Genomic DNA, 24,089 nt, shown 5'->3' with positions numbered 1-24,089 from the left:
ATCCAACACATAATACTGTAGTTTAATACCCCCCCCCCCCCCCTGTATCCAACACATAATACTGTAGTTTAATACCCCCCCCCCCCCCCCGGCCTGTATCCAACACATAATACTGTAGTTTAATACCCCCCCCCCCCTGTATCCAGCACATAATACTGTAGTTTAATACCCCCCCCCCCCCCTGGCCTGTATCCAACACATAATACTGTAGTTTAATACCCCCCCCCGGCCTGTATCCAACACATAATACTGTAGTTTAATACCCCCCGGCCTGTATCCAACACATAATACTGTAGTTTAATACCCCCCCCCCCCGGCCTGTATCCAACACATAATACTGTAGTTTAATACCCCCCCCCGGCCTGTATCCAACACATAATACTGTAGTTTAATAACCCCCCCCCCCGGCCTGTATCCAACACATAATACTGTGGTTTAATAACCCCCCCCCCCCGGCCTGTATCCAACACATAATACTGTATTTTAATACCCCCCCCCCGGCCTGTTTCCAACACATTATATTGTAGTTTAATAACCCCCCCCCCCCCCCCCCCGGCCTGTATCCAACACATAATACTGTAGTTTAATAACCCCCCCCCCCCCCCCCGGCCTATATCCAACACATAATACTGTAGTTTAATACCCCCCTCCCGGCCTGTATCCAACACATAATACTGTAGTTTAATCCCCCCCCCCCCCCGGCCTGTATCCAACACATAATACTGTAGTTTAATACCCCCCCCCCCCCGGCCTGTATCCAACACATAATACTGTAGTTTAATAACCCCCCCCCCGGCCTGTATCCAACACATAATACTGTAGTTTAATAACCCCCCCCCCGGCCTATATCCAACACATAATACTGTAGTTTAATACCCCCCCCCCCCTGTATCCAACACATAATACTGTAGTTTAATACCCCCCCCCCCCCCCGGCCTGTATTCAACACATAATACTGTAGTTTAATACCCCCCCCCGGCCTATATCCAACACATAATACTGTAGTTTAATACCCCCCCCCCCCCCTGGCCTGTATCCAACACATAATACTGTAGTTTAATACCCCCCCCCCCCCGGCCTGTATCCAACACATAATACTGTAGTTTAATAACCCCCCCCCCCGGCCTATATCCAACACATAATACTGTGGTTTAATACCCCCCCCCCCCCGGCCTGTATCCAACACATAATACTGTAGTTTAATACCCCCACCCCCGGCCTGTATCCAACACATAATACTGTAGTTTAATACCCCCCCCCCCCGGCCTGTATCCAACACATAATACTGTAGTTTAATACCCCCCCCCCCCCCCCGGCCTGTATCCAACACATAATACTGTAGTTTAATACCCCCCCCCCCCCCCCCCGGCCTATATCCAACACATAATACTGTAGTTTAATACCCCCCCCCCCGGCCTATATCCAACACATAATACTGTGGTTTAATACCCCCCCCCCCCGGCCTGTATCCAACACATAATACTGTAGTTTAATACCCCCACCCCCGGCCTGTATCCAACACATAATACTGTAGTTTAATACCCCCCCCCCCGGCCTGTATCCAACACATAATACTGTAGTTTAATACCACCCCCCCCCCCCCCCGGCCTGTATCCAACACATAATACTGTAGTTTAATACCCCCCCCCCCCCCCCCCGGCCTGTATCCAACACATAATACTGTAGTTTAATAACCCCCCCCCCCCCCCCGGCCTGTATCCAACACATAATACTGTAGTATAATACCCCCCCCCCCGGCCTATATCCAACACATAATACTGTAGTTTAATACCCCCCCCCCCCCCCCTGTATCCAACACATAATACTGTAGTTTAATACCCCCCCCCCCCCCCCGGCCTGTATCCAACACATAATACTGTAGTTTAATACCCCCCCCCCCCTGTATCCAGCACATAATACTGTAGTTTAATACCCCCCCCCCCCCCCTGGCCTGTATCCAACACATAATACTGTAGTTTAATACCCCCCCCCGGCCTGTATCCAACACATAATACTGTAGTTTAATACCCCCCGGCCTGTATCCAACACATAATACTGTAGTTTAATACCCCCCCCCCCCGGCCTGTATCCAACACATAATACTGTAGTTTAATACCCCCCCCCGGCCTGTATCCAACACATAATACTGTAGTTTAATAACCCCCCCCCCCGGCCTGTATCCAACACATAATACTGTGGTTTAATAACCCCCCCCCCCGGCCTGTATCCAACACATAATACTGTATTTTAATACCCCCCCCCCGGCCTGTTTCCAACACATTATATTGTAGTTTAATAACCCCCCCCCCCCCCGGCCTGTATCCAACACATAATACTGTAGTTTAATAACCCCCCCCCCCCCCCCGGCCTATATCCAACACATAATACTGTAGTTTAATACCCCCCTCCCGGCCTGTATCCAACACATAATACTGTAGTTTAATCCCCCCCCCCCCCCCGGCCTGTATCCAACACATAATACTGTAGTTTAATACCCCCCCCCCCCGGCCTGTATCCAACACATAATACTGTAGTTTAATAACCCCCCCCCGGCCTGTATCCAACACATAATACTGTAGTTTAATAACCCCCCCCCCGGCCTATATCCAACACATAATACTGTAGTTTAATACCCCCCCCCCCCTGTATCCAACACATAATACTGTAGTTTAATACCCCCCCCCCCCCCCCGGCCTGTATTCAACACATAATACTGTAGTTTAATACCCCCCCCCGGCCTATATCCAACACATAATACTGTAGTTTAATACCCCCCCCCCCCCCCGGCCTGTATCCAACACATAATACTGTAGTTTAATACCCCCCCCCCCCCCCCGGCCTGTATCCAACACATAATACTGTAGTTTAATACCCCCCCCCCGGCCTATATCCAACACATAATACTGTAGTTTAATACCCCCCCCCCCCTGTATCCAACACGTAATACTGTAGTTTAATGCCCCCCCCCCCCGGCCTGTATCCAACACATAATACTGTAGTTTAATACCCCCCCCCCCGGCCTATACCCAACACATAATACTGTAGTTTAATACCCCCCCCCCCTGTATCCAACACGTAATACTGTAGTTTAATGCCCCCCCCCCGGCCTGTATCCAACACATAATACTGTAGTTTAATAACCCCCCCCCCGGCCTGTATCCAACACATAATACTGTAGTTTAATAACCCCCCCCCCCCCCCCCCGGCCTATATCCAACACATAATACTGTAGTTTAATACCCCCCCCCCCCCCCCCGGCCTGTATCCAACACATAATACTGTAGTTTAATAACACCACCCCCCCCCCGGCCTGTATCCAACACATAATACTGTAGTTTAATACCCCCCCCCCCCCCGGCCTGTATCCAACACATAATACTGTAGTTTAATACCCCCCCCCGGCCTGTATCCAACACATAATACTGTAGTTTAATAACCCCCCCCCCCCCCCGGCCTGTATCCAACACATAATACTGTAGTTTAATACCCCCCCCCCCCCGGCCTGTATCCAACACATAATACTGTAGTTTAATACCCCCCCCCCCCCGGCCTGTATCCAACACATAATACTGTAGTTTAATACCCCCCCCGGCCTGTATCCAACACATAATACTGTAGTTTAATCACCCCCCCCCCCCCCGGCCTGTATCCAACACATAATACTGTGGTTTAATAACCCCCCCCCCCGGCCTGTATCCAACACATAATACTGTATTTTAATACACCCCCGGCCTGTATCCAACACATAATACTGTAGTTTAATAACCCCCCCCCCCCCCCCCCCGGCCTATATCAACACATAATACTGTAGTTTAATACCCCCCCCCCCCCCCGGCCTGTATCCAACACATAATACTGTAGTTTAATACCCCCCTCCCGGCCTGTATCCAACACATAATACTGTAGTTTAATAACCCCCCCCCCCCCCCGGCCTATATCCAACACATAATACTGTAGTTTAATACCCCCCTCCCGGCCTGTATCCAACACATAATACTGTAGTTTAATCCCCCCCCCCCCCCGGCCTGTATCCAACACATAATACTGTAGTTTAATACCCCCCCCCCCCCCCGGCCTGTATCCAACACATAATACTGTAGTTTAATACCCCCCCCCCGGCCTATATCCAACACATAATACTGTAGTTTAATACCCCCCCCCCCCTGTATCCAACACGTAATACTGTAGTTTAATGCCCCCCCCCCCGGCCTGTATCCAACACATAATACTGTAGTTTAATACCCCCCCCCCCGGCCTATACCCAACACATAATACTGTAGTTTAATACCCCCCCCCCCCTGTATCCAACACGTAATACTGTAGTTTAATGCCCCCCCCCCGGCCTGTATCCAACACATAATACTGTAGTTTAATAACCCCCCCCCCGGCCTGTATCCAACACATAATACTGTAGTTTAATAACCCCCCCCCCCCCCCCCCGGCCTATATCCAACACATAATACTGTAGTTTAATACCCCCCCCCCCCCCCCGGCCTGTATCCAACACATAATACTGTAGTTTAATAACACCACCCCCCCCCCGGCCTGTATCCAACACATAATACTGTAGTTTAATACCCCCCCCCCCCCCGGCCTGTATCCAACACATAATACTGTAGTTTAATACCCCCCCCCCGGCCTGTATCCAACACATAATACTGTAGTTTAATAACCCCCCCCCCCCCCGGCCTGTATCCAACACATAATACTGTAGTTTAATACCCCCCCCCCCCCGGCCTGTATCCAACACATAATACTGTAGTTTAATACCCCCCCCCCCCGGCCTGTATCCAACACATAATACTGTAGTTTAATACCCCCCCCGGCCTGTATCCAACACATAATACTGTAGTTTAATCACCCCCCCCCCCCCGGCCTGTATCCAACACATAATACTGTGGTTTAATAACCCCCCCCCCCGGCCTGTATCCAACACATAATACTGTATTTTAATACACCCCCGGCCTGTATCCAACACATTATATTGTAGTTTAATAACCCCCCCCCCCCCCCCCCCCGGCCTGTATCCAACACATAATACTGTAGTTTAATAACCCCCCCCCCCCCCCCCGGCCTATATCAACACATAATACTGTAGTTTAATACCCCCCCCCCCCCCGGCCTGTATCCAACACATAATACTGTAGTTTAATACCCCCCTCCCGGCCTGTATCCAACACATAATACTGTAGTTTAATAACCCCCCCCCCCCCCGGCCTATATCCAACACATAATACTGTAGTTTAATACCCCCCTCCCGGCCTGTATCCAACACATAATACTGTAGTTTAATCCCCCCCCCCCCCCCCGGCCTGTATCCAACACATAATACTGTAGTTTAATACCCCCCCCCCCCCCCCGGCCTGTATCCAACACATAATACTGTAGTTTAATAACCCCCCCCCCGGCCTGTATCCAACACATAATACTGTAGTTTAATACCCCCCCCCCCGGCCTATAGCCAACACATAATATTGTAGTTTAATACCCCCCCCCCCCCCCCCTGGCCTGTATCCAACACATAATACTGTAGTTTAATAACCCCCCCCCGGCCCCCGGCCTGTATCCAACACATAATACTGTAGTTTAATAACCCCCCCCCGGCCCCCGGCCTGTATCCAACACATAATACTGTAGTTTAATACCCCCCCCCGGCCTATATCTAACACATAATACTGTGGTTTAATACCCCCCCCCCCCCCCCCCCGGCCTGTATCCAACACATAATACTGTAGTTTAATACCCCCCCCCCCCGGCCTGTATCCAACACATAATACTGTAGTTTAATAACCACCCCCCCCCCCCCCCCTGGCCTGTATCCAACACATAATACTGTAGTTTAATACCCCCCCCCCCGGCCTGTATCCAACACATAATACTGTAGTTTAATACCCCCCCCCCCCCCCCGGCCTATATCCAACACATAATACTGTAGTTTAATAACCCCCCCCCCCCGGCCTGTATCCAACACATAATACTGTAGTTTAATACCCCCCCCCCGGCCTATATCCAACACATAATACTGTAGTTTAATACCCCCCCCCCCCCCCCTGTATCCAACACATAATACTGTAGTTTAATACCCCCCCCCCCGGCCTGTATCCAACACATAATACTGTGGTTTAATACCCCCCCGGCCCCCCCGGCCTGTATCCAACACATAATACTGTAGTTTAATACCACCCCCCCCTGGCCTGTATCCAACACATAATACTGTAGTTTAATACCCCCCCCCCCCCCCTGGCCTGTATCCAACACATAATACTGTAGTTTAATACCCCCCCCCCCCCCCCTGGCCTATATCCAACACATAATACTGTAGTTTAATACCCCCCCCCCCCCCCCTGTATCCAACACATAATACTGTAGTTTAATACCCCCCCCCCCGGCCTGTATCCAACACATAATACTGTGGTTTAATACCCCCCCGGCCCCCCCGGCCTGTATCCAACACATAATACTGTAGTTTAATACCACCCCCCCCTGGCCTGTATCCAACACATAATACTGTAGTTTAATACCCCCCCCCCCCCCCCCGGCCTGTATCCAACACATAATACTGTAGTTTAATAACCCCCCCCCCCCCCCCCCCGGCCTATATCCAACACATAATACTGTAGTTTAATACCACCCCCCCCCCCCCCCCCGGCCTGTATCCAACACATAATACTGTAGTTTAATAACCCCCCCCCCCCCCCCCCCCCGGCCTATATCCAACACATAATACTGTAGTTTAATACCACCCCCCCCCCCCCGGCCTGTATCCAACACATAATACTGTAGTTTAATACCCCCCCCCGGCCTATATCCAACACATAATACTGTAGTTTAATAAAAACCAAGTTGGAGCTTCATTCCTGTCTTCCAGAAAAAGAGAAAAGTGAATGAAGGACAGGAGCAGAACCAGGAAGTCCTCTCCAAGGCGGGGAAGGTCTTGAGGAAGAAGAAAAAGGACCGGGTCAAAGGTCAAGCTGAGTTTGTTGTCGGTGAGTTTCTGTCTCTGTCAGGATGACCTGTTGAATGGAGCTGATATCTGATATGATTTACCTCCCCAATAGCACCCTATTCCCTATAGGCCCTGGTTAAATGTAGTACACTATATAGGGAATAGGGCTCTGGTCTAAAGTAGTGCACTATATAGGGAATAGGGCTCTGGTCTATAGTAGTGCACTATATAGGGAATAGGGCCCTGGTCTATAGTAGTGCACTATATAGGGAATAGGGCCCTGGTCTATAGTAGTGTACTATATAGGGAATAGGGCCCTGGTCTATAGTAGTGCACTATATAGGGAATAGGGCTCTGGTCTAAAGTAGTGCAGTATATAGGGAATAGGGCTCTGGTCTAAAGTAGTGCAGTATATAGGGAATAGGGCTCTGGTCTAAAGTAGTGCACTATATAGGGAATAGGGCTCCGGTCTAAAGTAGTGCAGTATATAGGGAATAGGGCTCTGGTCTATAGTAGTGCACTATATAGGGAATAGGGCTCTGGTCTAAAGTAGTGCACTATATAGGGAATAGGGCTCTGGTCTAAAGTAGTGCACTATATAGGGAATAGGGCTCTGGTCTAAAGTAGTGCAGTATATAGGGAATAGGGCTCTGGTCTAAAGTAGTGCAGTATATAGGGAATAGGGCTCTGGTCTAAAGTAGTGCAGTATATAGGGAATAGGGCTCTGGTCTATAGTAGTGCACTATAAAGGGAATAGGGCTCTGGTCTAAAGTAGTGTACTATATAGGGAATAGGGCTCTGGTCTAAAGTAGTGCACTATATAGGGAATAGGGCTCTGGTCTAAAGTAGTGCACTATATAGGGAATAGGGCTCTGGTCTAAAGTAGTGTACTATATAGGGAATAGGGCTCTGGTCTAAAGTAGTGCACTATATAGGGAATAGGGCTCTGGTCTAAAGTAGTGCAGTCTATAGGGAATAGGGCTCTGGTCTAAAGTAGTGCACTATATAGGGAATAGGGCCCTGGTCTAAAGTAGTGTACTATATAGGGAATAGGGCTCTGGTCTAAAGTAGTGTACTATATAGGGAATAGGGCTCTGGTCTAAAGTAGTGCACTATATAGGGAATATGGCTCTGGTCTATAGTAGTGCACTATATAGGGAATAGGGCTCTGGTCTAAAGTAGTGCACTATATAGGGAATAGGGCTCTGGTCTAAAGTAATGCAGTATATAGGGAATAGGGCCCTGGTCTAAAGTAGTGTACTATATAGGGAATAGGGCTCTGGTCTATAGTAGTGTACTATATAGGGAATAGGGCTCTGGTCTAAAGTAGTGTACTATATAGGGAATAGGGCTCTGGTCTAAAGTAGTGCACTATATAGGGAATAGGGCTCTGGTCTATAGTAGTGCAGTATATAGGGAATAGGGCTCTGGTCTATAGTAGTGCACTATATAGGGAATAGGGCTCTGGTCTAAAGTAGTGCAGTATATAGGGAATAGGGCTCTGGTCTAAAGTAATGCAGTATATAGGGAATAGGGCTCTGGTCTAAAGTAATGCAGTATATAGGGAATAGGGCTCTGGTCTAAAGTAGTGCAGTATATAGGGAATAGGGCTCTGGTCTAAAGTAGTGCACTATATAGGGAATAGGGCTCTGGTCTAAAGTAATGCAGTATATAGGGAATAGGGCTCTGGTCTAAAGTAGTGCAGTATATAGGGAATAGGGCTCTGGTCTAAAGTAGTGCACTATATAGGGAATAGGGCTCTGGTCTAAAGTAATGCAGTATATAGGGAATAGGGCTCTGGTCTAAAGTAGTGTACTATATAGGGAATAGGGCTCTGGTCTAAAGTAGTGCACTATATAGGGAATAGGGCTCTGGTCTAAAGTAGTGCAGTATATAGGGAATAGGGCTCTGGTCTAAAGTAGTGCACTATATAGGGAATAGGGTTCCATAGGGCTCTGGTCTAAAGTAGTGCAGTATATAGGGAATGGGGAGCCATTTGGGATTCACCCATGGTGTCAGAGACCCATCTCCACTGATTCCCTCCCTGTCTTATAGGAAAACCTAAAGGCCATGTGGACGTGGAGAGGACGAACAAGACCAAAGAGACCAAAGGCTTATCTGAGACGTCTGCTTCTGATGGAGACGTGAAGGACGATAGTGCTGCACTCAACACACATGACGAGGAACATAGTGACCTCGTCCAATCCCCTAGATCCCATCACAGCTCTGGAAACAGGTGGGTTGGTTTTATCCAATCACAGCTCTGTAAACAGGTGGGTTGGTTTTATCCAATCACAGCTCTATAAACAGGTGGGTTGGTTTTATCCAATCACAGCTCTGTAAACAGGTGGGTTGGTTTTATCCAATCACAGTTCTGTAAACAGGTGGGTTGGTTTTATCCAATCACAGCTCTGTAAACAGGTGGGTTGGTTTTATCCAATCACAGTTCTGTAAACAGGTGGGTTGGTTTTATCCAATCACAGCTCTGTAAACAGGTGGGTTGGTTTTATCCAATCACAGCTCTGTAAACAGATGGGTTGGTTTTATCCAATCACAGCTCTGTAAACAGGTGGGTTGGTTTTATCCAATCACAGCTCTGTAAACAGGTGGGTTGGTTTTATCCAATCACAGCTCTGTAAACACTTCCACCGTCTTCCAAGAGTTGCTGAATTCCCTTTTTGTCTTCAGGAGCTCCTCATCCAATGGGCAGTCAGGTCAGAGTTCACACAGATCTAACTCCTGTGAGGACGAGGTTTTACCGTGCGGACAACGACGGTCCTCTCATGACCAACTGTCATCCTGCTCGGTTGTCGTGACAGCAGAAACCCAACCGTTAAACCTGGTCATATCTGACGCCAGCATCAGTACTGTGAGTATGGAGGACATAGTCTGCAAGGGAAATGGCCCCTTATTCACTATATAGTGCACTACTATTGACTAGGGCACCTAGGGTCAAAGGGCTCTAGTTAGAAGTAGTGCACTATGTAGTGAATAGGACGTCACTTCGGACAAACACATTCTCACCATTGTTTTTACCCAATGTTATTTTGATATACTAGTGACCTCAGTACAACACCTAGCGACTTCGTACAGAGGTTCAGACCTCTGGGCGTAACGGTTAAGTTGTTGGACTGATGGGTGCAGGGACCCGGGTTTGAGTCCTGGTCGGTGCTACCCTTGAATTCACTCCATTTTCCATGATCTGTGGGTAATAAGGACAAGAACAGAGGAGAGGCAGCAGCCCATATGGAGCAACAGAAGAACGTGTTGGCTGAGAAGGCAGAGCGTCGCCGACTAGAGGTGGAGAGGAAGAGGAAGGAGAGAGAGGAGGAGAGGAGGAGGCAGCAGGAGCGGGAGGAGAGAGAGGAGTGCATGAGGCTGGAGCTGGAAGAGGAGCAGAATCAGAGAGCTGAGGAACTCAGGTAGACTGTCTAGCTAACTCCCTGATATGGGCTGGGATGGGGCCTCAGCACCACCCTCTAGTGTATATGATATGAATTACCGCTGAAATATGTGATGGGGCCTTAGCACCGCCCTCTAGTGTATATGATATGAATTACCTCTGAAATATGTGATGGGGCCTCAGCACCGCCCTCTAGTGGATATGATACGAATTACCTCTGAAATATGTGATGGGGCCTCAGCACCGCCCTCTAGTGGATATGATATGAATTTCCTCTGAAATATGTGATGGGGCCTCAGCACCGCCCTCTAGTGGATATGATACGAATTACCTCTGAAATATGTGATGGGGCCTCAGCACCGCCCTCTAGTGGATATGATATGAATTACCTAAAATATGGAACAACTTGAATGACCCAGAGCTTTTCCTGGTCACTTGGTCGAGGACCCAGAACTTTTCCTGGTCACTTGGTCGAGGACCCAGAACTTTTCCTGGTCACTTGGTCGAGGACTCAGAACTTTTCCTGGTCACTTGGTCGGGGAAAACCTCTGGCACTATTAATGAGACGCAGAGAAAGAGAATCAATGCTGTTCCGACCAAAACAAAATGACTACCTAGGCGGCAGGAACAGGCCCGGCGGCAGGATTAACTTGGCAAGGGGGCATTAGAAATGACTAAAGGGGCACAACTATATTCGCTTGCTGATAACACAGGATTGTTAATACTCTATAGTACAATTACACACAATGTATTTGCAGCCACGGCTGTCTTGCAGCAAGAATACAAGCTACTGCACGGCTGTCTTGCAGCAAGAATACAGGCTACTGCATGTCTGTCTTGCAGCAAGAATACAAGCTACTGCACGGCTGTCTTGCAGCAAGAATACAAGCTACTGCACCGCTGTCTTGCAGCAAGAATACAAGCTACTGCACGGCTGTCTTGCAGCAAGAATACAAGCTACTGCACCGCTGTCTTGCAGCAAGAATACAAGCTACTGCACCGCTGTCTTGCAGCAAGAATACAAGCTACTGCACGGCTGTCTTGCAGCAAGAATACAGGCTACTGCACGTCTGTGTTGCAGCAAGAATACAGGCTATTGCACGGCTGTCTTGCAGCAAGAATACAGGCTACTGCACGGCTGTCTTGCAGCAAGAATACAGGCTACTGCACCGCTTTACAAACATGGACGATTCATAACCCTCTCGAGGAAATTACAAGTTATGACAACGCCACACAGCTACATGCACAAGTACCTGTCAATGCAAAACAGATGCTAATTACTGTAATAGAATGCATTTCCAATCGCGGAACGCAAACAATCATGTACAATGCAATACCACGACTTATCAATGCAGCTTGGACGCAGCTTCCAAGCTGTCTTCCTACAAGAGTGCCGTACTACGCTGCGTATGACGACAGAGAAATTAGTTTTCCATAGCAACGAGTTGTTTATGGCAACACTATAGCTACGTCGTTACTCAACCATTGGCCAAGATCTGCCCACCCTCATCCACGTAATGCAAAGCACCTCTTCTACCGTATAAAACGACATTAAAAACAATCCAATTTAAATTATAAACCAAACATGTCCAATCCAATCACAGAAGTCAAGCAGTAGACTTGGCAGCAACGCCAATAAAAAAAAATCACGTCTACGACTATTTTCTGACATTTGCCACGGATTTCCAAAAGCTAGCAAAATAACAAAATAATACAAGCCCAGCCAGGCTGCCTGTTCGTACCCAGATTCAAAGCCTCCTTGATGCTGTGTTGGACCTCCTCAGCAGTCTCTCGTTCCCCAAGGAACTTGCTTATAAGATCCCTTTCCAAATGCCAGTTGAATCAGCTGTGCTTTCCTCCTGTGCAACAGGCTCCGTCTGTGTTTTTACTGAATACATTTTTTTCAATGTTGAAAAAGAGTTCTCGCAAATTGCCGTGGATGCTCCAAATGTTAATCCCAGCGTCCCAGCAGGCATAGCTGTTAGACGCTTGGAGTATTTATCCAAAATGCTCTGCATAGCATTAGTCCATTTTCCTTCTCCAGATCGGGGCGATTTCAGTCTGTACAAACTGGCAGTGCGACAGTAAACTCAGCTTCCACAAAGTCCAGCAGTGGCCTTTTCCACATCCATAAAGGTTTCCTTATGTGGGTGCAAGGCACACAGGGCCTCAACAAGTTGGCTGTTTGGTTGGTTAAATCGTGCTGACTTTTCTCCCAGTACAGCATCCAGAGTGCTCTCTCATGATCCTCTTCTTCCTGACCCATTGTTGTTTCACCACATATTCCTTCAGATTACGACTCACTACTCTTTGCCGTTTGCTTGGAGCGGGGGTGTCCGTGTGCATGTATTTCCTTGCAGGATTATTCCAGCCACTTTCTGACTTTAAACCGCGAGCTATAAAATGCCAGTTTTCTCCCACAGTACAGGCGGGTGTCTTGGTGGCTGCAGGCCCCTCCTCGGGTTGGTTACCTTCGATGTCACCAGGCTGCAAGACGGTTGTGCAGGTGCCTTTGTTGCCTAGGTGATTAGCGTCGGCTAACGGCCTTGGCCTCTGTGGCAGACTTCTCCCCGCCGCGTTAATCCGACGCTGCCGTTGTGTCCTGGCGAAGCCACTTTATAATATCCACCAGTTACCTAACTGTTAACATCAGCTAAATTCCATCCAGCTGCACAGTGAAACTTTTTTCCCGGTAGTACGTAACTTTGAGAATTAACCCACTTTTCTTTTTCAACTGGTAAATTGTGTATGACGTACATATGATGCGAGGGAGTTGCATGAATGAAACATACACAACAAATCGGCTGGGCATGACGGAGTAGGTCGATTGTCGGACAGAACTGATGGAGGACAATATTCCAACTAAGGGGCAATGCCCCCTTTTGCCCCCTCGTGGCGCCGGGCCTGGGCAGGTAGCCTAGCTGTTAAGAGCACTGGATCACTAACCGAAAGTTTGCTGATTTGAATCCCGACTCAACTTGTTGACAAATTTGTCAATGTGCCTTTGAGCAAGGCACTTCACCCTATTTGATCCTGTAAGTCGCTCTGGATAAGAGCGTCTGCTAAATTACTAAAATATAAATGTAAAATGTTTTTTTTTATAGTAATGATCTCTTCCTGCAGGCTGAGGAGGCTGGCTGAGGAGGAAGAGAGACAACGGTTAGAGGAGAAAGAGACTGAGAGGATAAGAAGGGAGCAGGCGGAGAAAGAGAGGGAGTGGAGGAAGAAGGAGAAGAAGAGACGACAGTTGGAGATGATTCAGAAGATCAGACAGGAAGAGGAGGAGCGCAGGGCAGGTGAATGGCTCCACACACACCAGGCCTGTCCCAGGTATAAGAGCGGTTGCTTAGGGCCCCCGGCTGCTAGGCTTTTCTTAGGAACTCAGTTGGGGTCTCAACTTACTATTGATAGTAAGAACAGCAGAATACAACAGGTGCTGTAGCGAAATTTGGTTGTGCATCTGCAGTTCTTTTTCTTGTTATGTCACTCACTGACACTCACTCAATTAGGCATGTCAGATAACAATTTTTAGATTGATAGTTAGTCTAGCCAGCCCTCTAAACTTGTAATAATCATGGTCGAATACTGACCGGGCACGTGCCCTGGGGCTCTTACCACCAGGGGGTCCCCATTGATTTACTTAGTCATTAACTCAGATATCATATTAACACAGCATAAGTCTTGGCAAAATGTGTAGAATTGCAGGTATTTGGCTGTAAACCTTAAAAAAAAAAGATCTCTGCCCCATGGCAAAATGTCGAGTTGCAGGAAATTAACTTAAAACCTATAATTGTTCTCTCCGCCATCAAGAGGGGGGCCATTAAAACATTTTGCCACGAGGTAGGGGGCCCCCCAACCAAATCTCGCTTAGGGCCCCCAAAAGGCTAGGGCCAGCCCTGCAAACACACACATACACACACACACAGACCTGAATATAACAAGTGTGTCCCCTCCACTCTACTACAGCTGAGCTGGAGCTGCAGCGACTAGAGGAGGCGGTGAGTAAAGAAGAGGAGAGGAGGAGGCTGGCAGCGATGGAGGACCATGAGAAGAGAGAGTACCTGCAGAAACAGAAGGAGGAGGAAGAGGAGAGGAAGAAGGCAGTGGAGGAGAGAAAACGCAGAGAGGAGGAGGCAGCGCAGTGGGCAGAAGAAGAGGCACGACTACAAGCTGAACTGTTTGCCAGGTATCTCAATCTCTTCATTGTTGCTGCCATGTCCAATCCTTTACAGCAGACGGGACGTTTGCATGCCAGTAGTTCCCTGAAAAAGGACCCATGAGCATCAACATGTGAAGTGCATAGGAACATGTCAAATTGGGTGTCAAATGAAAGCTAACATTTTTGGGAAATGAAGGCATGGATACATTTTCACCAATTTTCCATCTTCAGAATGGGCAGTTCCACTGTAACAGAATTACTCTTTGACTCAGATTTTCACTTTAAAATGTATGTCAAACAAAACTTAAAAGTTTATTAAGAAACCAACTCTATACACAAGGACTACTTTGAACAATTTACACAAAAAAATTCACATAAACACATTTACTGAAAGAACTGTGCAGATGCAAACTTTGGTAAAATAATTACAAACACATCTCCCTCAGTATTTTTCATTTTCCAGAAACTCTGAAACATCTGTTTCGAACTAAGATTGAAAGATGTCTTCAGAAAGAAGTGGGTTTCATCTATGACATGATACCTTGGGTTTTAATTGTTTTATTTGGGTTTTTGAACTACAGTAGATGAAGTGGATTTACATCAGGACCAGGGTGCTAGGCCTGGCTAACAGGGTGGTAGGCCTGGCTAACAGGGAGCTAGGCCTGGCTAACAGGGTGGTAGGCCTGGCTAACAGGGAGCTAGGCCTGGCTAACAGGGTGGTAGGCCTGGCTAACAGGGTGCTAGGCCTGGCTAACAGGGTGCTAGGCCTGGCTAACAGGGTGGTAGGCCTGGCTAACAGGGTGCTAGGCCTGGCTAACAGGGTCTAGGGTGGTAGGCCTGGCTAACAGGGTGCTAGGCCTGGCTAACAGGGTGCTAGGCCTGGCTAACAGGGTGGTAGGCCTGGCTAACAGGGTATAGGGTGCTAGGCCTGGCTAACAGGGTGGTAGGCCTGGCTAAGAGGTCCATAACATGAAGGTGTGTCAGTAAGAGGAAGTGGACAGGGGTGTATTCATTACGCCGATTCTGTTGCAAAAAGTGCATTATCTCTCCTCAAAACCCATTGGATGAGAAGGTCAGGGGCGGGACCTCTGACCTTCTCATCCAAAATGGGATTTGAGAAGGAGGCGAGAGGATGTGATGAATCAAGGCAATTGAGATTGTCCCCTAGAAAAGTATATATTTTTGTGTCAGCATCTCTTCCTCCCTCTGTCCCGTCCACAGGCAGAGGGCTATGCTAGAGCAGCAGCTGCAGTTCCGACGAGGCCTGCAGACGGAGGCCGGGGCTCTGGGACAGACTCAGGACATCTCTCGAGCCTGGGTCTACTCTTACTTCCAGCTCATGCAACTACTGGGGCTGGCTGAGGACCCCACAGCACAGGAAGACTCACCCAAAGACATGTCCTAGAATTTAAGGGGAAAACTAGGGGATGTGGCTGACCAGCAAACCAATGTTGAATTTCCAAACTGGTTATGGTTATGGTTATGGTTAAGGTAAGGGTAAGTTTAGGTCGGGCTGTAAATGGGATGCTAGTCAGTCGCGTCCTTGAGTCACGTCCCTTCAGTCACGTCCCTTCAGTCACGTCCCGTCCTTCAGTCACGTCCCTTCAGTCACGTCCCTTCAGTCACGTCCCTTCAGTCACGTCCCTTCAGTCACGGCCCTTCAGTCACGTCCCTTCAGTCACGGCCCTTCAGTCACGTAAGGGACGTCCCATCAGTCACGTCCCTTCAGTCAGTCGCGTCCTTGAGTCACGTCCCTTCAGTCACGTCCCTTCAGTCACGTCCCGTCCTTCAGTCACGTCCCATCAGTCACGTCCCTTCAGTCACGTCCCTTCAGTCACGTCCCATCAGTCACGTCCCTTCAGTCACGTCCTTCAGTCACGTCCCTTCAGTCACGTCCCTTCAGTCACGTCCCTTCAGTCACGTTCTTCAGTCACGTTCTTCAGTCACGTCCCTTCAGTCACGTCCCTTCAGTCACGTCCCTTCAGTCACGTCCCTTCAGTCACGTCCCTTCAGTCACGTCCCTTCAGTCACGTTCTTCAGTCACGTCCCTTCAGTCACGTCCCTTCAGTCACGTCCCTTCAGTCACGTCCTTCAGTCACGTCCCTTCAGTCACGTCACATCCTTCAGTCACGTCCTTCAGTCACGTCACGTCCTTCAGTCACGTCCCTTCAGTCACGTCCCTTCAGTCACGTCCCTTCAGTCACGTCCCTTCAGTCACGTCCTTCAGTCACGTCCCTTCAGTCACGTCCCTTCAGTCACGTCCCTTCAGTCACGTCCTTCAGTCACGTCCCTTCAGTCACGTCCCTTCAGTCACGTCCTTCAGTCACGTCCCTTCAGTCACGTCCCTTCAGTCACGTCCCTTCAGTCACGTCCTTCAGTCACGTCCCTTCAGTCACGTCCCTTCAGTCACGTCCCTTCAGTCACGTCCCTTCAGTCACGTTCTTCAGTCACGTCCCTTCAGTCACGTCCCTTCAGTCACGTCCCTTCAGTCACGTCCCTTCAGTCACGTCCCTTCAGTCACGTTCTTCAGTCACGTTCTTCAGTCACGTCCCTTCAGTCACGTCCCTTCAGTCACGTCCCTTCAGTCACGTCCCTTCAGTCACGTCCCTTGAGTCATGTCCCTTGAGTCACGTCCCTTGAGTCACGTCCCTTGAGTCACGTCCCTTCAGTCACGTCCCTTCAGTCACGTCCTTCAGTCACGTCCCTTCAGTCACGTCCTTCAGTCACGTCCCTTCAGTCACGTCGTGTCCCTTCAGTCACGTCACATCCTTCAGTCACGTCCTTCAGTCACGTCCCTTCAGTCACGTCCTTCAGTCACGTCCTTCAGTCACGTCCTTCAGTCACGTCCCTTCAGTCACGTCCCTTCAGTCACGTCCCTTCAGTCACGTCCTTCAGTCACGTCCCTTCAGTCACGTCCCTTCAGTCACGTCCCTTCAGTCACGTCCTTCAGTCACATCCCTTCAGTCACGTCCCTTCAGTCACGTCCCTTCAGTCACGTCCCTTCAGTCACGTCCCTTCAGTCACGTCCCTTCAGTCACGTCCCTTCAGTCACGTCCCTTCAGTCACGTCCCTTCAGTCACGTCCCTTCAGTCACGTCCCTTCAGTCTCTGAATAGCACTTTTCCTCTATGTACTATTAATACATGTTAAAATATCACAGTTAAATAACTCTTCACACTCATACAAAGGTTACAAATGGCAGATTTGCACACTAATAAGCACCTAAAGGGCATCATTGTAAATAAGAATGTGTTCTTAATTGACTTATCTGTTTAAAAAATATATATTTTACAACAATGTTTTTGAAAATTGGAACGTAGTGGCTGTACAGTAACATGCTCTACACGACATCAGAGGTCTGGTTGAATGGTACCTGTATACGGGTTGAACAGAACCTGTATATGGGTTGAACAGAACCTGTATACGGGTTGAACAGTACAGATTTGGGCACTAATAAACGCCTGGTTGTACAGTAACATGCTCTACACGACATCAGAGGTCTGGTTCTGTTCTTCGCAGTTTGGGTTTTGACTGACAGCCGTTCTGAACTTGAGCACCACGCGTGACAAGAAGATGCCCCCATCCCTGCCTGATGGGGCAACTTCTGCACATACGTTGTCTGCGTGAGGGAAATACTGTAAATAAATGAGGCCTCAATGTGTTCTCAAAGATGAGACATTGAGGATTATAATAAATCCTGCTCTGATGTCATACAAGCAAGCCAAGCACTTGTTATTCCAAATGTGCCTTTCGCATGTCCATATGGTCCAACTATACGTGCAGGTAGTGTTTATGATCACCATGGTAAAAACTTCTTAAATCGTTGTTGGTTAAGGGCTTGTAAGTAAGCATTTCACTGTAAGGTCTACTGTTGTATTCGGCGCATGTGACAAATACAATTTGATTTTATTTGATTGGTCAGAATAAAAAGTATTGTCCATCAGAGCTGTGTGTTTATGTGCTGCCCGCTTGCAGAATTAGATTTTTACAACTGCAAAGCTTTTGGCCCAGGTTAGTCACTTAATTAATGCCAAAACTCTTGGGTGGTACTTAATTAATGAGAGCACAGATTCGACAACGGCAAATGAAGCTTCGATTCACAGAAGATTCACCAGTCGCAAGTTTAGTGAATGAGTTGCAGTCGCAAGTTTAGTAAATGAGTTGCATTCATTCTAAAATCTTTTTGAATTTATTCACTTTAACTGTTAATGTAATGATATTAGAAATCGATCACCAACCTACTTAAGGATCAGCACCTTTTCTCAATTTTCGCCTAAAATGACATACCCAAATCTAACTTCCTGTAGCTCAGGCCCTGAAACAAGGACATGCATATTCTTGGTACCATTTGAAAGGAAACACTTTGCAGTTTGTGGAAATGTGAAATTAATGTAGGAGAATATAACACAATAGATCTGGTAAAAGACAATACAAAGACAAAACCAACCGTTCTTTTGTATTTATTTTGTACCATGATCTTTGAAATGCAACAGAAAGGCCATAATGTATTATTCCAGCCCAGGTGCAATTTAGATTTTGGCCACTAGATGGCATCAGTGTATGTGCAAAATTTTAGACTGATCTAATGAACCATTGCATTTCTGTTCAAAATGTTGTATCAAGACTGCCCAAATGTGCCTAATTTCTTTATTAATAACTTTTCATGTTCAAAATTGTGCACTCTCAAACAATAGCATGGTATTCTTTCACTGTAATAGCTACTGTAAATTGGACAGTGCAGTAAGATTAACAATAATTTAAGCTTTCTGCCAATATCAGATATATCTATGTCCTGGGAAATGTTCTTGTTACTTACAACCTCATGCTAATCGCATTAGCCTACGTTAGCTCAACCGTCCTGTGGAAGGGACACCGATCCTGAAAAATATTATATATATAAGTAATCATCTAATCTTTATAATATATATAAATTATAATCTAATCTGATAACAACATTGATGCTGGTAATTGGATATGAGCCAGGGGCCTTGGAATCTACTGTAAAGGAAAGGCAATCACCCTGATAAGGGTTCAGAGCTGTGGATTAGTGAGGACCAGGTCAGGTCACTTAACTTCCTGCCTAGCAATAAAGATGTTTACAGGGAAGAAGGCAACTTCACCTAAATTGTGGTAAATATACTTGCTGGTGCTGGTGGAAACATGTCTTTGGTCTGTTCAGCTGCCCATTGGGTGAATAAACTTGTTTTGAGCTTTAATAACCGAATTCACCACGATTTACAGTCGAACTACGGAGTCCGAATCAGTGAAACAGGAGCACCAGAAACAAGGTAGTTCCTACACGTTACCACACATTCTGACATCCCGGGGAGATGTAGGATACAGACCTAGAAAAGCCTGAGTTTATTTAGTAGGCCACCTGTAAATACTACCGGTAGGACTAGGTGCTGCGAGCACTGCATATCTAGGAGGGTTGTGTGAACATGATTTGTGTGTATTAGCAATAAGGAAAGAGGTTGGTTGATGCCCTATTGGGGCGGGGAACCGTGACAGACTATGTGGAAATAAGAAGACAACTGTGAATCATTTTAGTACAGTGTGTTATCAACAACAGGGACATGTGAGGCGTAACACTGGTATAAGACATTAGGTCACCCGTATTCTCCAGTAATATATTTGCAGACACTTTAGTTTTGGATCTAATACAATGTAATACAAGACCAAATTATTAGGCACCATAACTACTCTCAAGAGGTGGATATCACTACCTGAAAAATAATTAGTCAACTGCCCGCACCCTCCCGCCCGTCCAGCATCACTACTCTGGACGGTTCTGACTTAGAATATGTGGACAACTATAAATACCTAGGTGTCTGGTTAGACTGTAAACTCTCCTTCCAGACTCACATTAAGCATCTCCAATCCAAAATTAAATCTAGAATTGGCTTCCTATTTCGCAACAAAGCATCCTTCACTCATGCTGCCAAACATACCCTCGTAAAACTGACTATCCTACCGATCCTTGACTTCGGCGATGTCATTTACAAAATATCCTCCAACACTCTACTCAGCAAACTGGATGTAGTCTATCACAGTGCCATCCGTTTTGTCACCAAAGCCCCATATACTACTCACCACTGCGACCTGTACACTCTCGTTGGCTGGCCCTCGCTTCATACTCGTTGCCAATCAAACTGGCTCCAGGTCATCTATAAGTCTTTGCTAGGTAAAGCCCCGCCTTATCTCAGCTCGCTGGTCACCATAGCAACACCTACCTGTAGCACGCGCTCCAGCAGGTTTATCTCTCTGGTCATCCCCAAAGCCAACACTTACTATGGCCGCCTTTCCTTCCAGTTCTCTGCTGCCAATGACTGGAACGAACTACAAAAATCACTGAAGCTGGAGACTCTTATCTCCCTCACTAACTTTAAGCACCAGCTGTCAGAGCAGCTCACAGATCATGGCTTGGGGGTAAAACCTGTTGAGAAGCCTTTTTGTCCTAGACGTGGCACTCCGGTACCGCTTGCCATGCGGTAGTGGAGAGAACAGTCTATGACTGGGGTGGCTGGGGTCTTTGACAATTGTTAGGGCCTTCCTCTGACACCGCCTGGTGTAGAGGTCCTGGATGGCAGGCAGCTTAGTGATGTACTTGGCCGTACGCACATTTTCTGAGGACATTGATGTTGAAACGTATATACAGTGCTGAGTAACCTCAAGATGAGGTAATGTTGATTAAGGCCACCCGCACATGTGTATCAGGTGGCAATGGAGGAGGAAGGAGAACGGGAACAAAGTGAAAATGACATGGCTTGGAAACACCTTTTGGAGCCTGTGGCCGGATGGGGGAAGAAAGTGAAAAGCATGAGGAGGTTTTTTAGGGCCTTCATTTTTGTGGAACCCAGCAGAAAAGTATCCCGAAGGCATAGAGTCAGGCGAAGAGAGAATGGGAATTGTCATGTTATCCAACTTTGGTTTTTCTTCGCATAAAAAATGATGCATACTTTAACAGCTTATTAATACTGTTATGTTCCGTGTTACTTTTTGCTTTTAAAGTCTTGTGCTATCACTCTCTTAGGAACCAGAAGCTGAAATGCAGGAAGCCAAAAGCTCCAGCTGAAATGGAGGAAGTAAAAAGCTCCAGCTGAAATGCAGGAAGTAAAAAGCTCCAGCTGAAATGGAGGAAGCCAAAAGCTCCAGCTGAAATGCAGGAAGCCAAAAGCTCCAGCTGAAATGCAGGAAGCCAAAAGCTCCAGCTGAAATGGAGGAAGTAAAAAGCTCCAGCTGAAATGCAGGAAGTAAAAAGCTCCAGCTGAAATGGAGGAAGTCAAAAGCTCCAGCTGAAATGCAGGAAGTAAAAAGCTCCAGCTGAAATGGAGGAAGTAAAAAGATCCAGCTGAAATGGAGGAAGTAAAAAGCTCCAGCTGAAATGTCATTCTGTTGTCTGGCGAAATAAAAGTGTGCATAGTGTGATTATAGATTATGATTATAAGTCTTGGATTTGTAAACATAATAATCAACTGTGAATGTTAATGATGTTTTATTTTTTGTTCAGAGAAAGAGAGAGATTGGTCATGATCAGATGAGCTCATGTGTTTTTCAGCATGTTCTTTAAAAACAAATAGATTTAGAGTTAGATAAACTTAGATTTAGAGTTAGATAAAAAAAATTGTCAGGAACATATACAGGATGCTACCCTCTACAACATAACCTTCACTCCAAATCAAAACTCAAAACCAACAACCTGATTTTGGACGGAATTACAGAATCAGCTGGAAGGCTATGATCATATTAGAGAGACATATTTCCCTCAGATTACACAGATCCATCAAGAATTCAAAAACAAATCCGATTTTGATAAAATACCACAGTGTTTCATCACAGCAGCAAGATGTGTGACCTGTTGCCACAAGAAAAGGTCAACCAGTGAAGAACAAACACCATTGTAAATACAACCCATATTTATGTTTATTTATTTTCCCTTTTGTACTTTAACTATTTGTACATCGTTACAACACTGTATATATACATAATATGACATTTGTAATGTCTTTATTATTTTGGAACTTCTGGGAGTGTAATGTTTACTGTTCATTTTTATTATTTATTTCACTTTTGTATATTATCTACCGTACTTGCTTTGGCAATGTTAACATATGCTTCCCATGCCAATAAAGCCCCTTGAATTGAATTGAACTGAGAGAGAGAGACACAGAGAGGGAGAGAGACACAGAGAGGGAGAGAGAGAGGGAGAGACAGAGACAGAGACAGAGCGAGAGAGAGACACACAGAGAGACAGCGAGAGAGAGACACACACACAGAGAGACAGCGAGAGAGAGACACACACAGAGACAGCGAGAGAGAGACACACACAGAGAGACAGCGAGAGAGAGACACACACAGAGAGACAGCGAGAGAGAGAGGAAGAGAGAGAGACAGCGAGAGAGAGAGGAAGAGAGAGAGGTAGCCTAGCCTTAGAAACACGAGTCTGGCAACTCACTGAGGGAAGGTTTTATCAGTAGGCCTACCTCTCTTGGCCTAGGAGAGATTGTTGTTTTGACCATCATACATGCCAGTCATCAAACCTTGTTCACGGAAAGTCACAGATAAGCTACAGAACAGACCACGGAGGCCAACAGAACAGACCACCGAGGGCAACAGAACAGACCACGGAGGCCAACAGAACAGACCACGGAGGCCAAAAGAACAGACCACGGAAGCCAACAGAACAGACCACGGAGGCCAACGGAACAGACCACGGAGGCCAACGGAACAGACCACGGAGGCCAACGGAACAGACCAAGGAGGCCAACAGAACAGAACACGGAGGCCAACAGAACAGACCACGGAGGCCAACAGAACAGACCACGGAGGCCAACAGAACAGACCACGGAAGCCAACAGAACAGACCACGGAGGCCAACAGAACAGACCACGGAGGCCAACAGAACAGACCACGGAGGCCAACAGAACAGACCACGGAGGCCAACAGAACAGACCACGGAGGCCAACAGAACAGACCACGGAGGCCAACAGAACAGACCACGGAGGCCAACAGAACAGACCACGGAGGCCAACAGAACAGACCACGGAGGCCAACAGAACAGACCACGGAGGCCAACAGAACAGACCACCGAGGCCAACAGAACAGACCACCGAGGCCAACAGAACAGACCACCGAGGCCAACAGAACAGACCACCGAGGCCAACAGAACAGACCACCGAGGCCAATAGAACAGACCACCGAGGCCAATAGAACAGACCACCGAGGCCAACAGAACAGACCACCGAGGCCAACAGAACAGACCACCGAGGCCAACAGAACAGACCACCGAGGCCAACAGAACAGACCACCGAGGCCAACAAAACAGACCACCGAGGCCAACAAAACAGACCACGGAGGCCAACGGAACAGACCACCGAGGCCAACGGAACAGACCACCGAGGCCAACGGAACAGACCACCGAGGCCAACGACAGCGCCTCCTCTTACCCCTCAGGAGGCCGAAAAGACTTGGCATTGGCCCTCAGATCCTCAAAAAGTTCTACAGCTGCACCATTGAGGGCATCTTCACTGGCTGCATCACCGCAAGGCAATTGGTGAGTACGGCCCAGTACATCACTGGGGC

The 24,089-nt window shown here is 47.5% G+C and overlaps 1 protein-coding gene across 1 annotated transcript in view; it reads left to right on the top strand.

The window, feature by feature from the left end:
* LOC139547258 (uncharacterized protein KIAA2012 homolog) overlaps positions 1-16,044 on the top strand; it is a 71,611-nt gene extending 55,567 nt beyond the window's left edge. The window contains exons 18-24 of the mRNA XM_071356317.1: positions 6,869-6,986; positions 9,002-9,182; positions 9,635-9,815; positions 10,163-10,368; positions 13,473-13,645; positions 14,316-14,535; positions 15,730-16,044. Coding sequence (XP_071212418.1) covers positions 6,869-6,986; positions 9,002-9,182; positions 9,635-9,815; positions 10,163-10,368; positions 13,473-13,645; positions 14,316-14,535; positions 15,730-15,913 — 1,263 coding nt within the window. The 3' untranslated portion in view covers positions 15,914-16,044. The remainder of the gene's footprint in view (positions 1-6,868; positions 6,987-9,001; positions 9,183-9,634; positions 9,816-10,162; positions 10,369-13,472; positions 13,646-14,315; positions 14,536-15,729) is intronic.
* The last annotated feature ends 8,045 nt before the right edge of the window (positions 16,045-24,089 follow it).

Source organism: Salvelinus alpinus, chromosome 20 (assembly GCF_045679555.1).
Source record: "Salvelinus alpinus chromosome 20, SLU_Salpinus.1, whole genome shotgun sequence".
NCBI lineage: Eukaryota > Metazoa > Chordata > Actinopteri > Salmoniformes > Salmonidae > Salvelinus > Salvelinus alpinus.
Note: the sequence above shows the minus strand (reverse complement) of the source record. Positions and strands in the feature narration are given on the sequence as shown.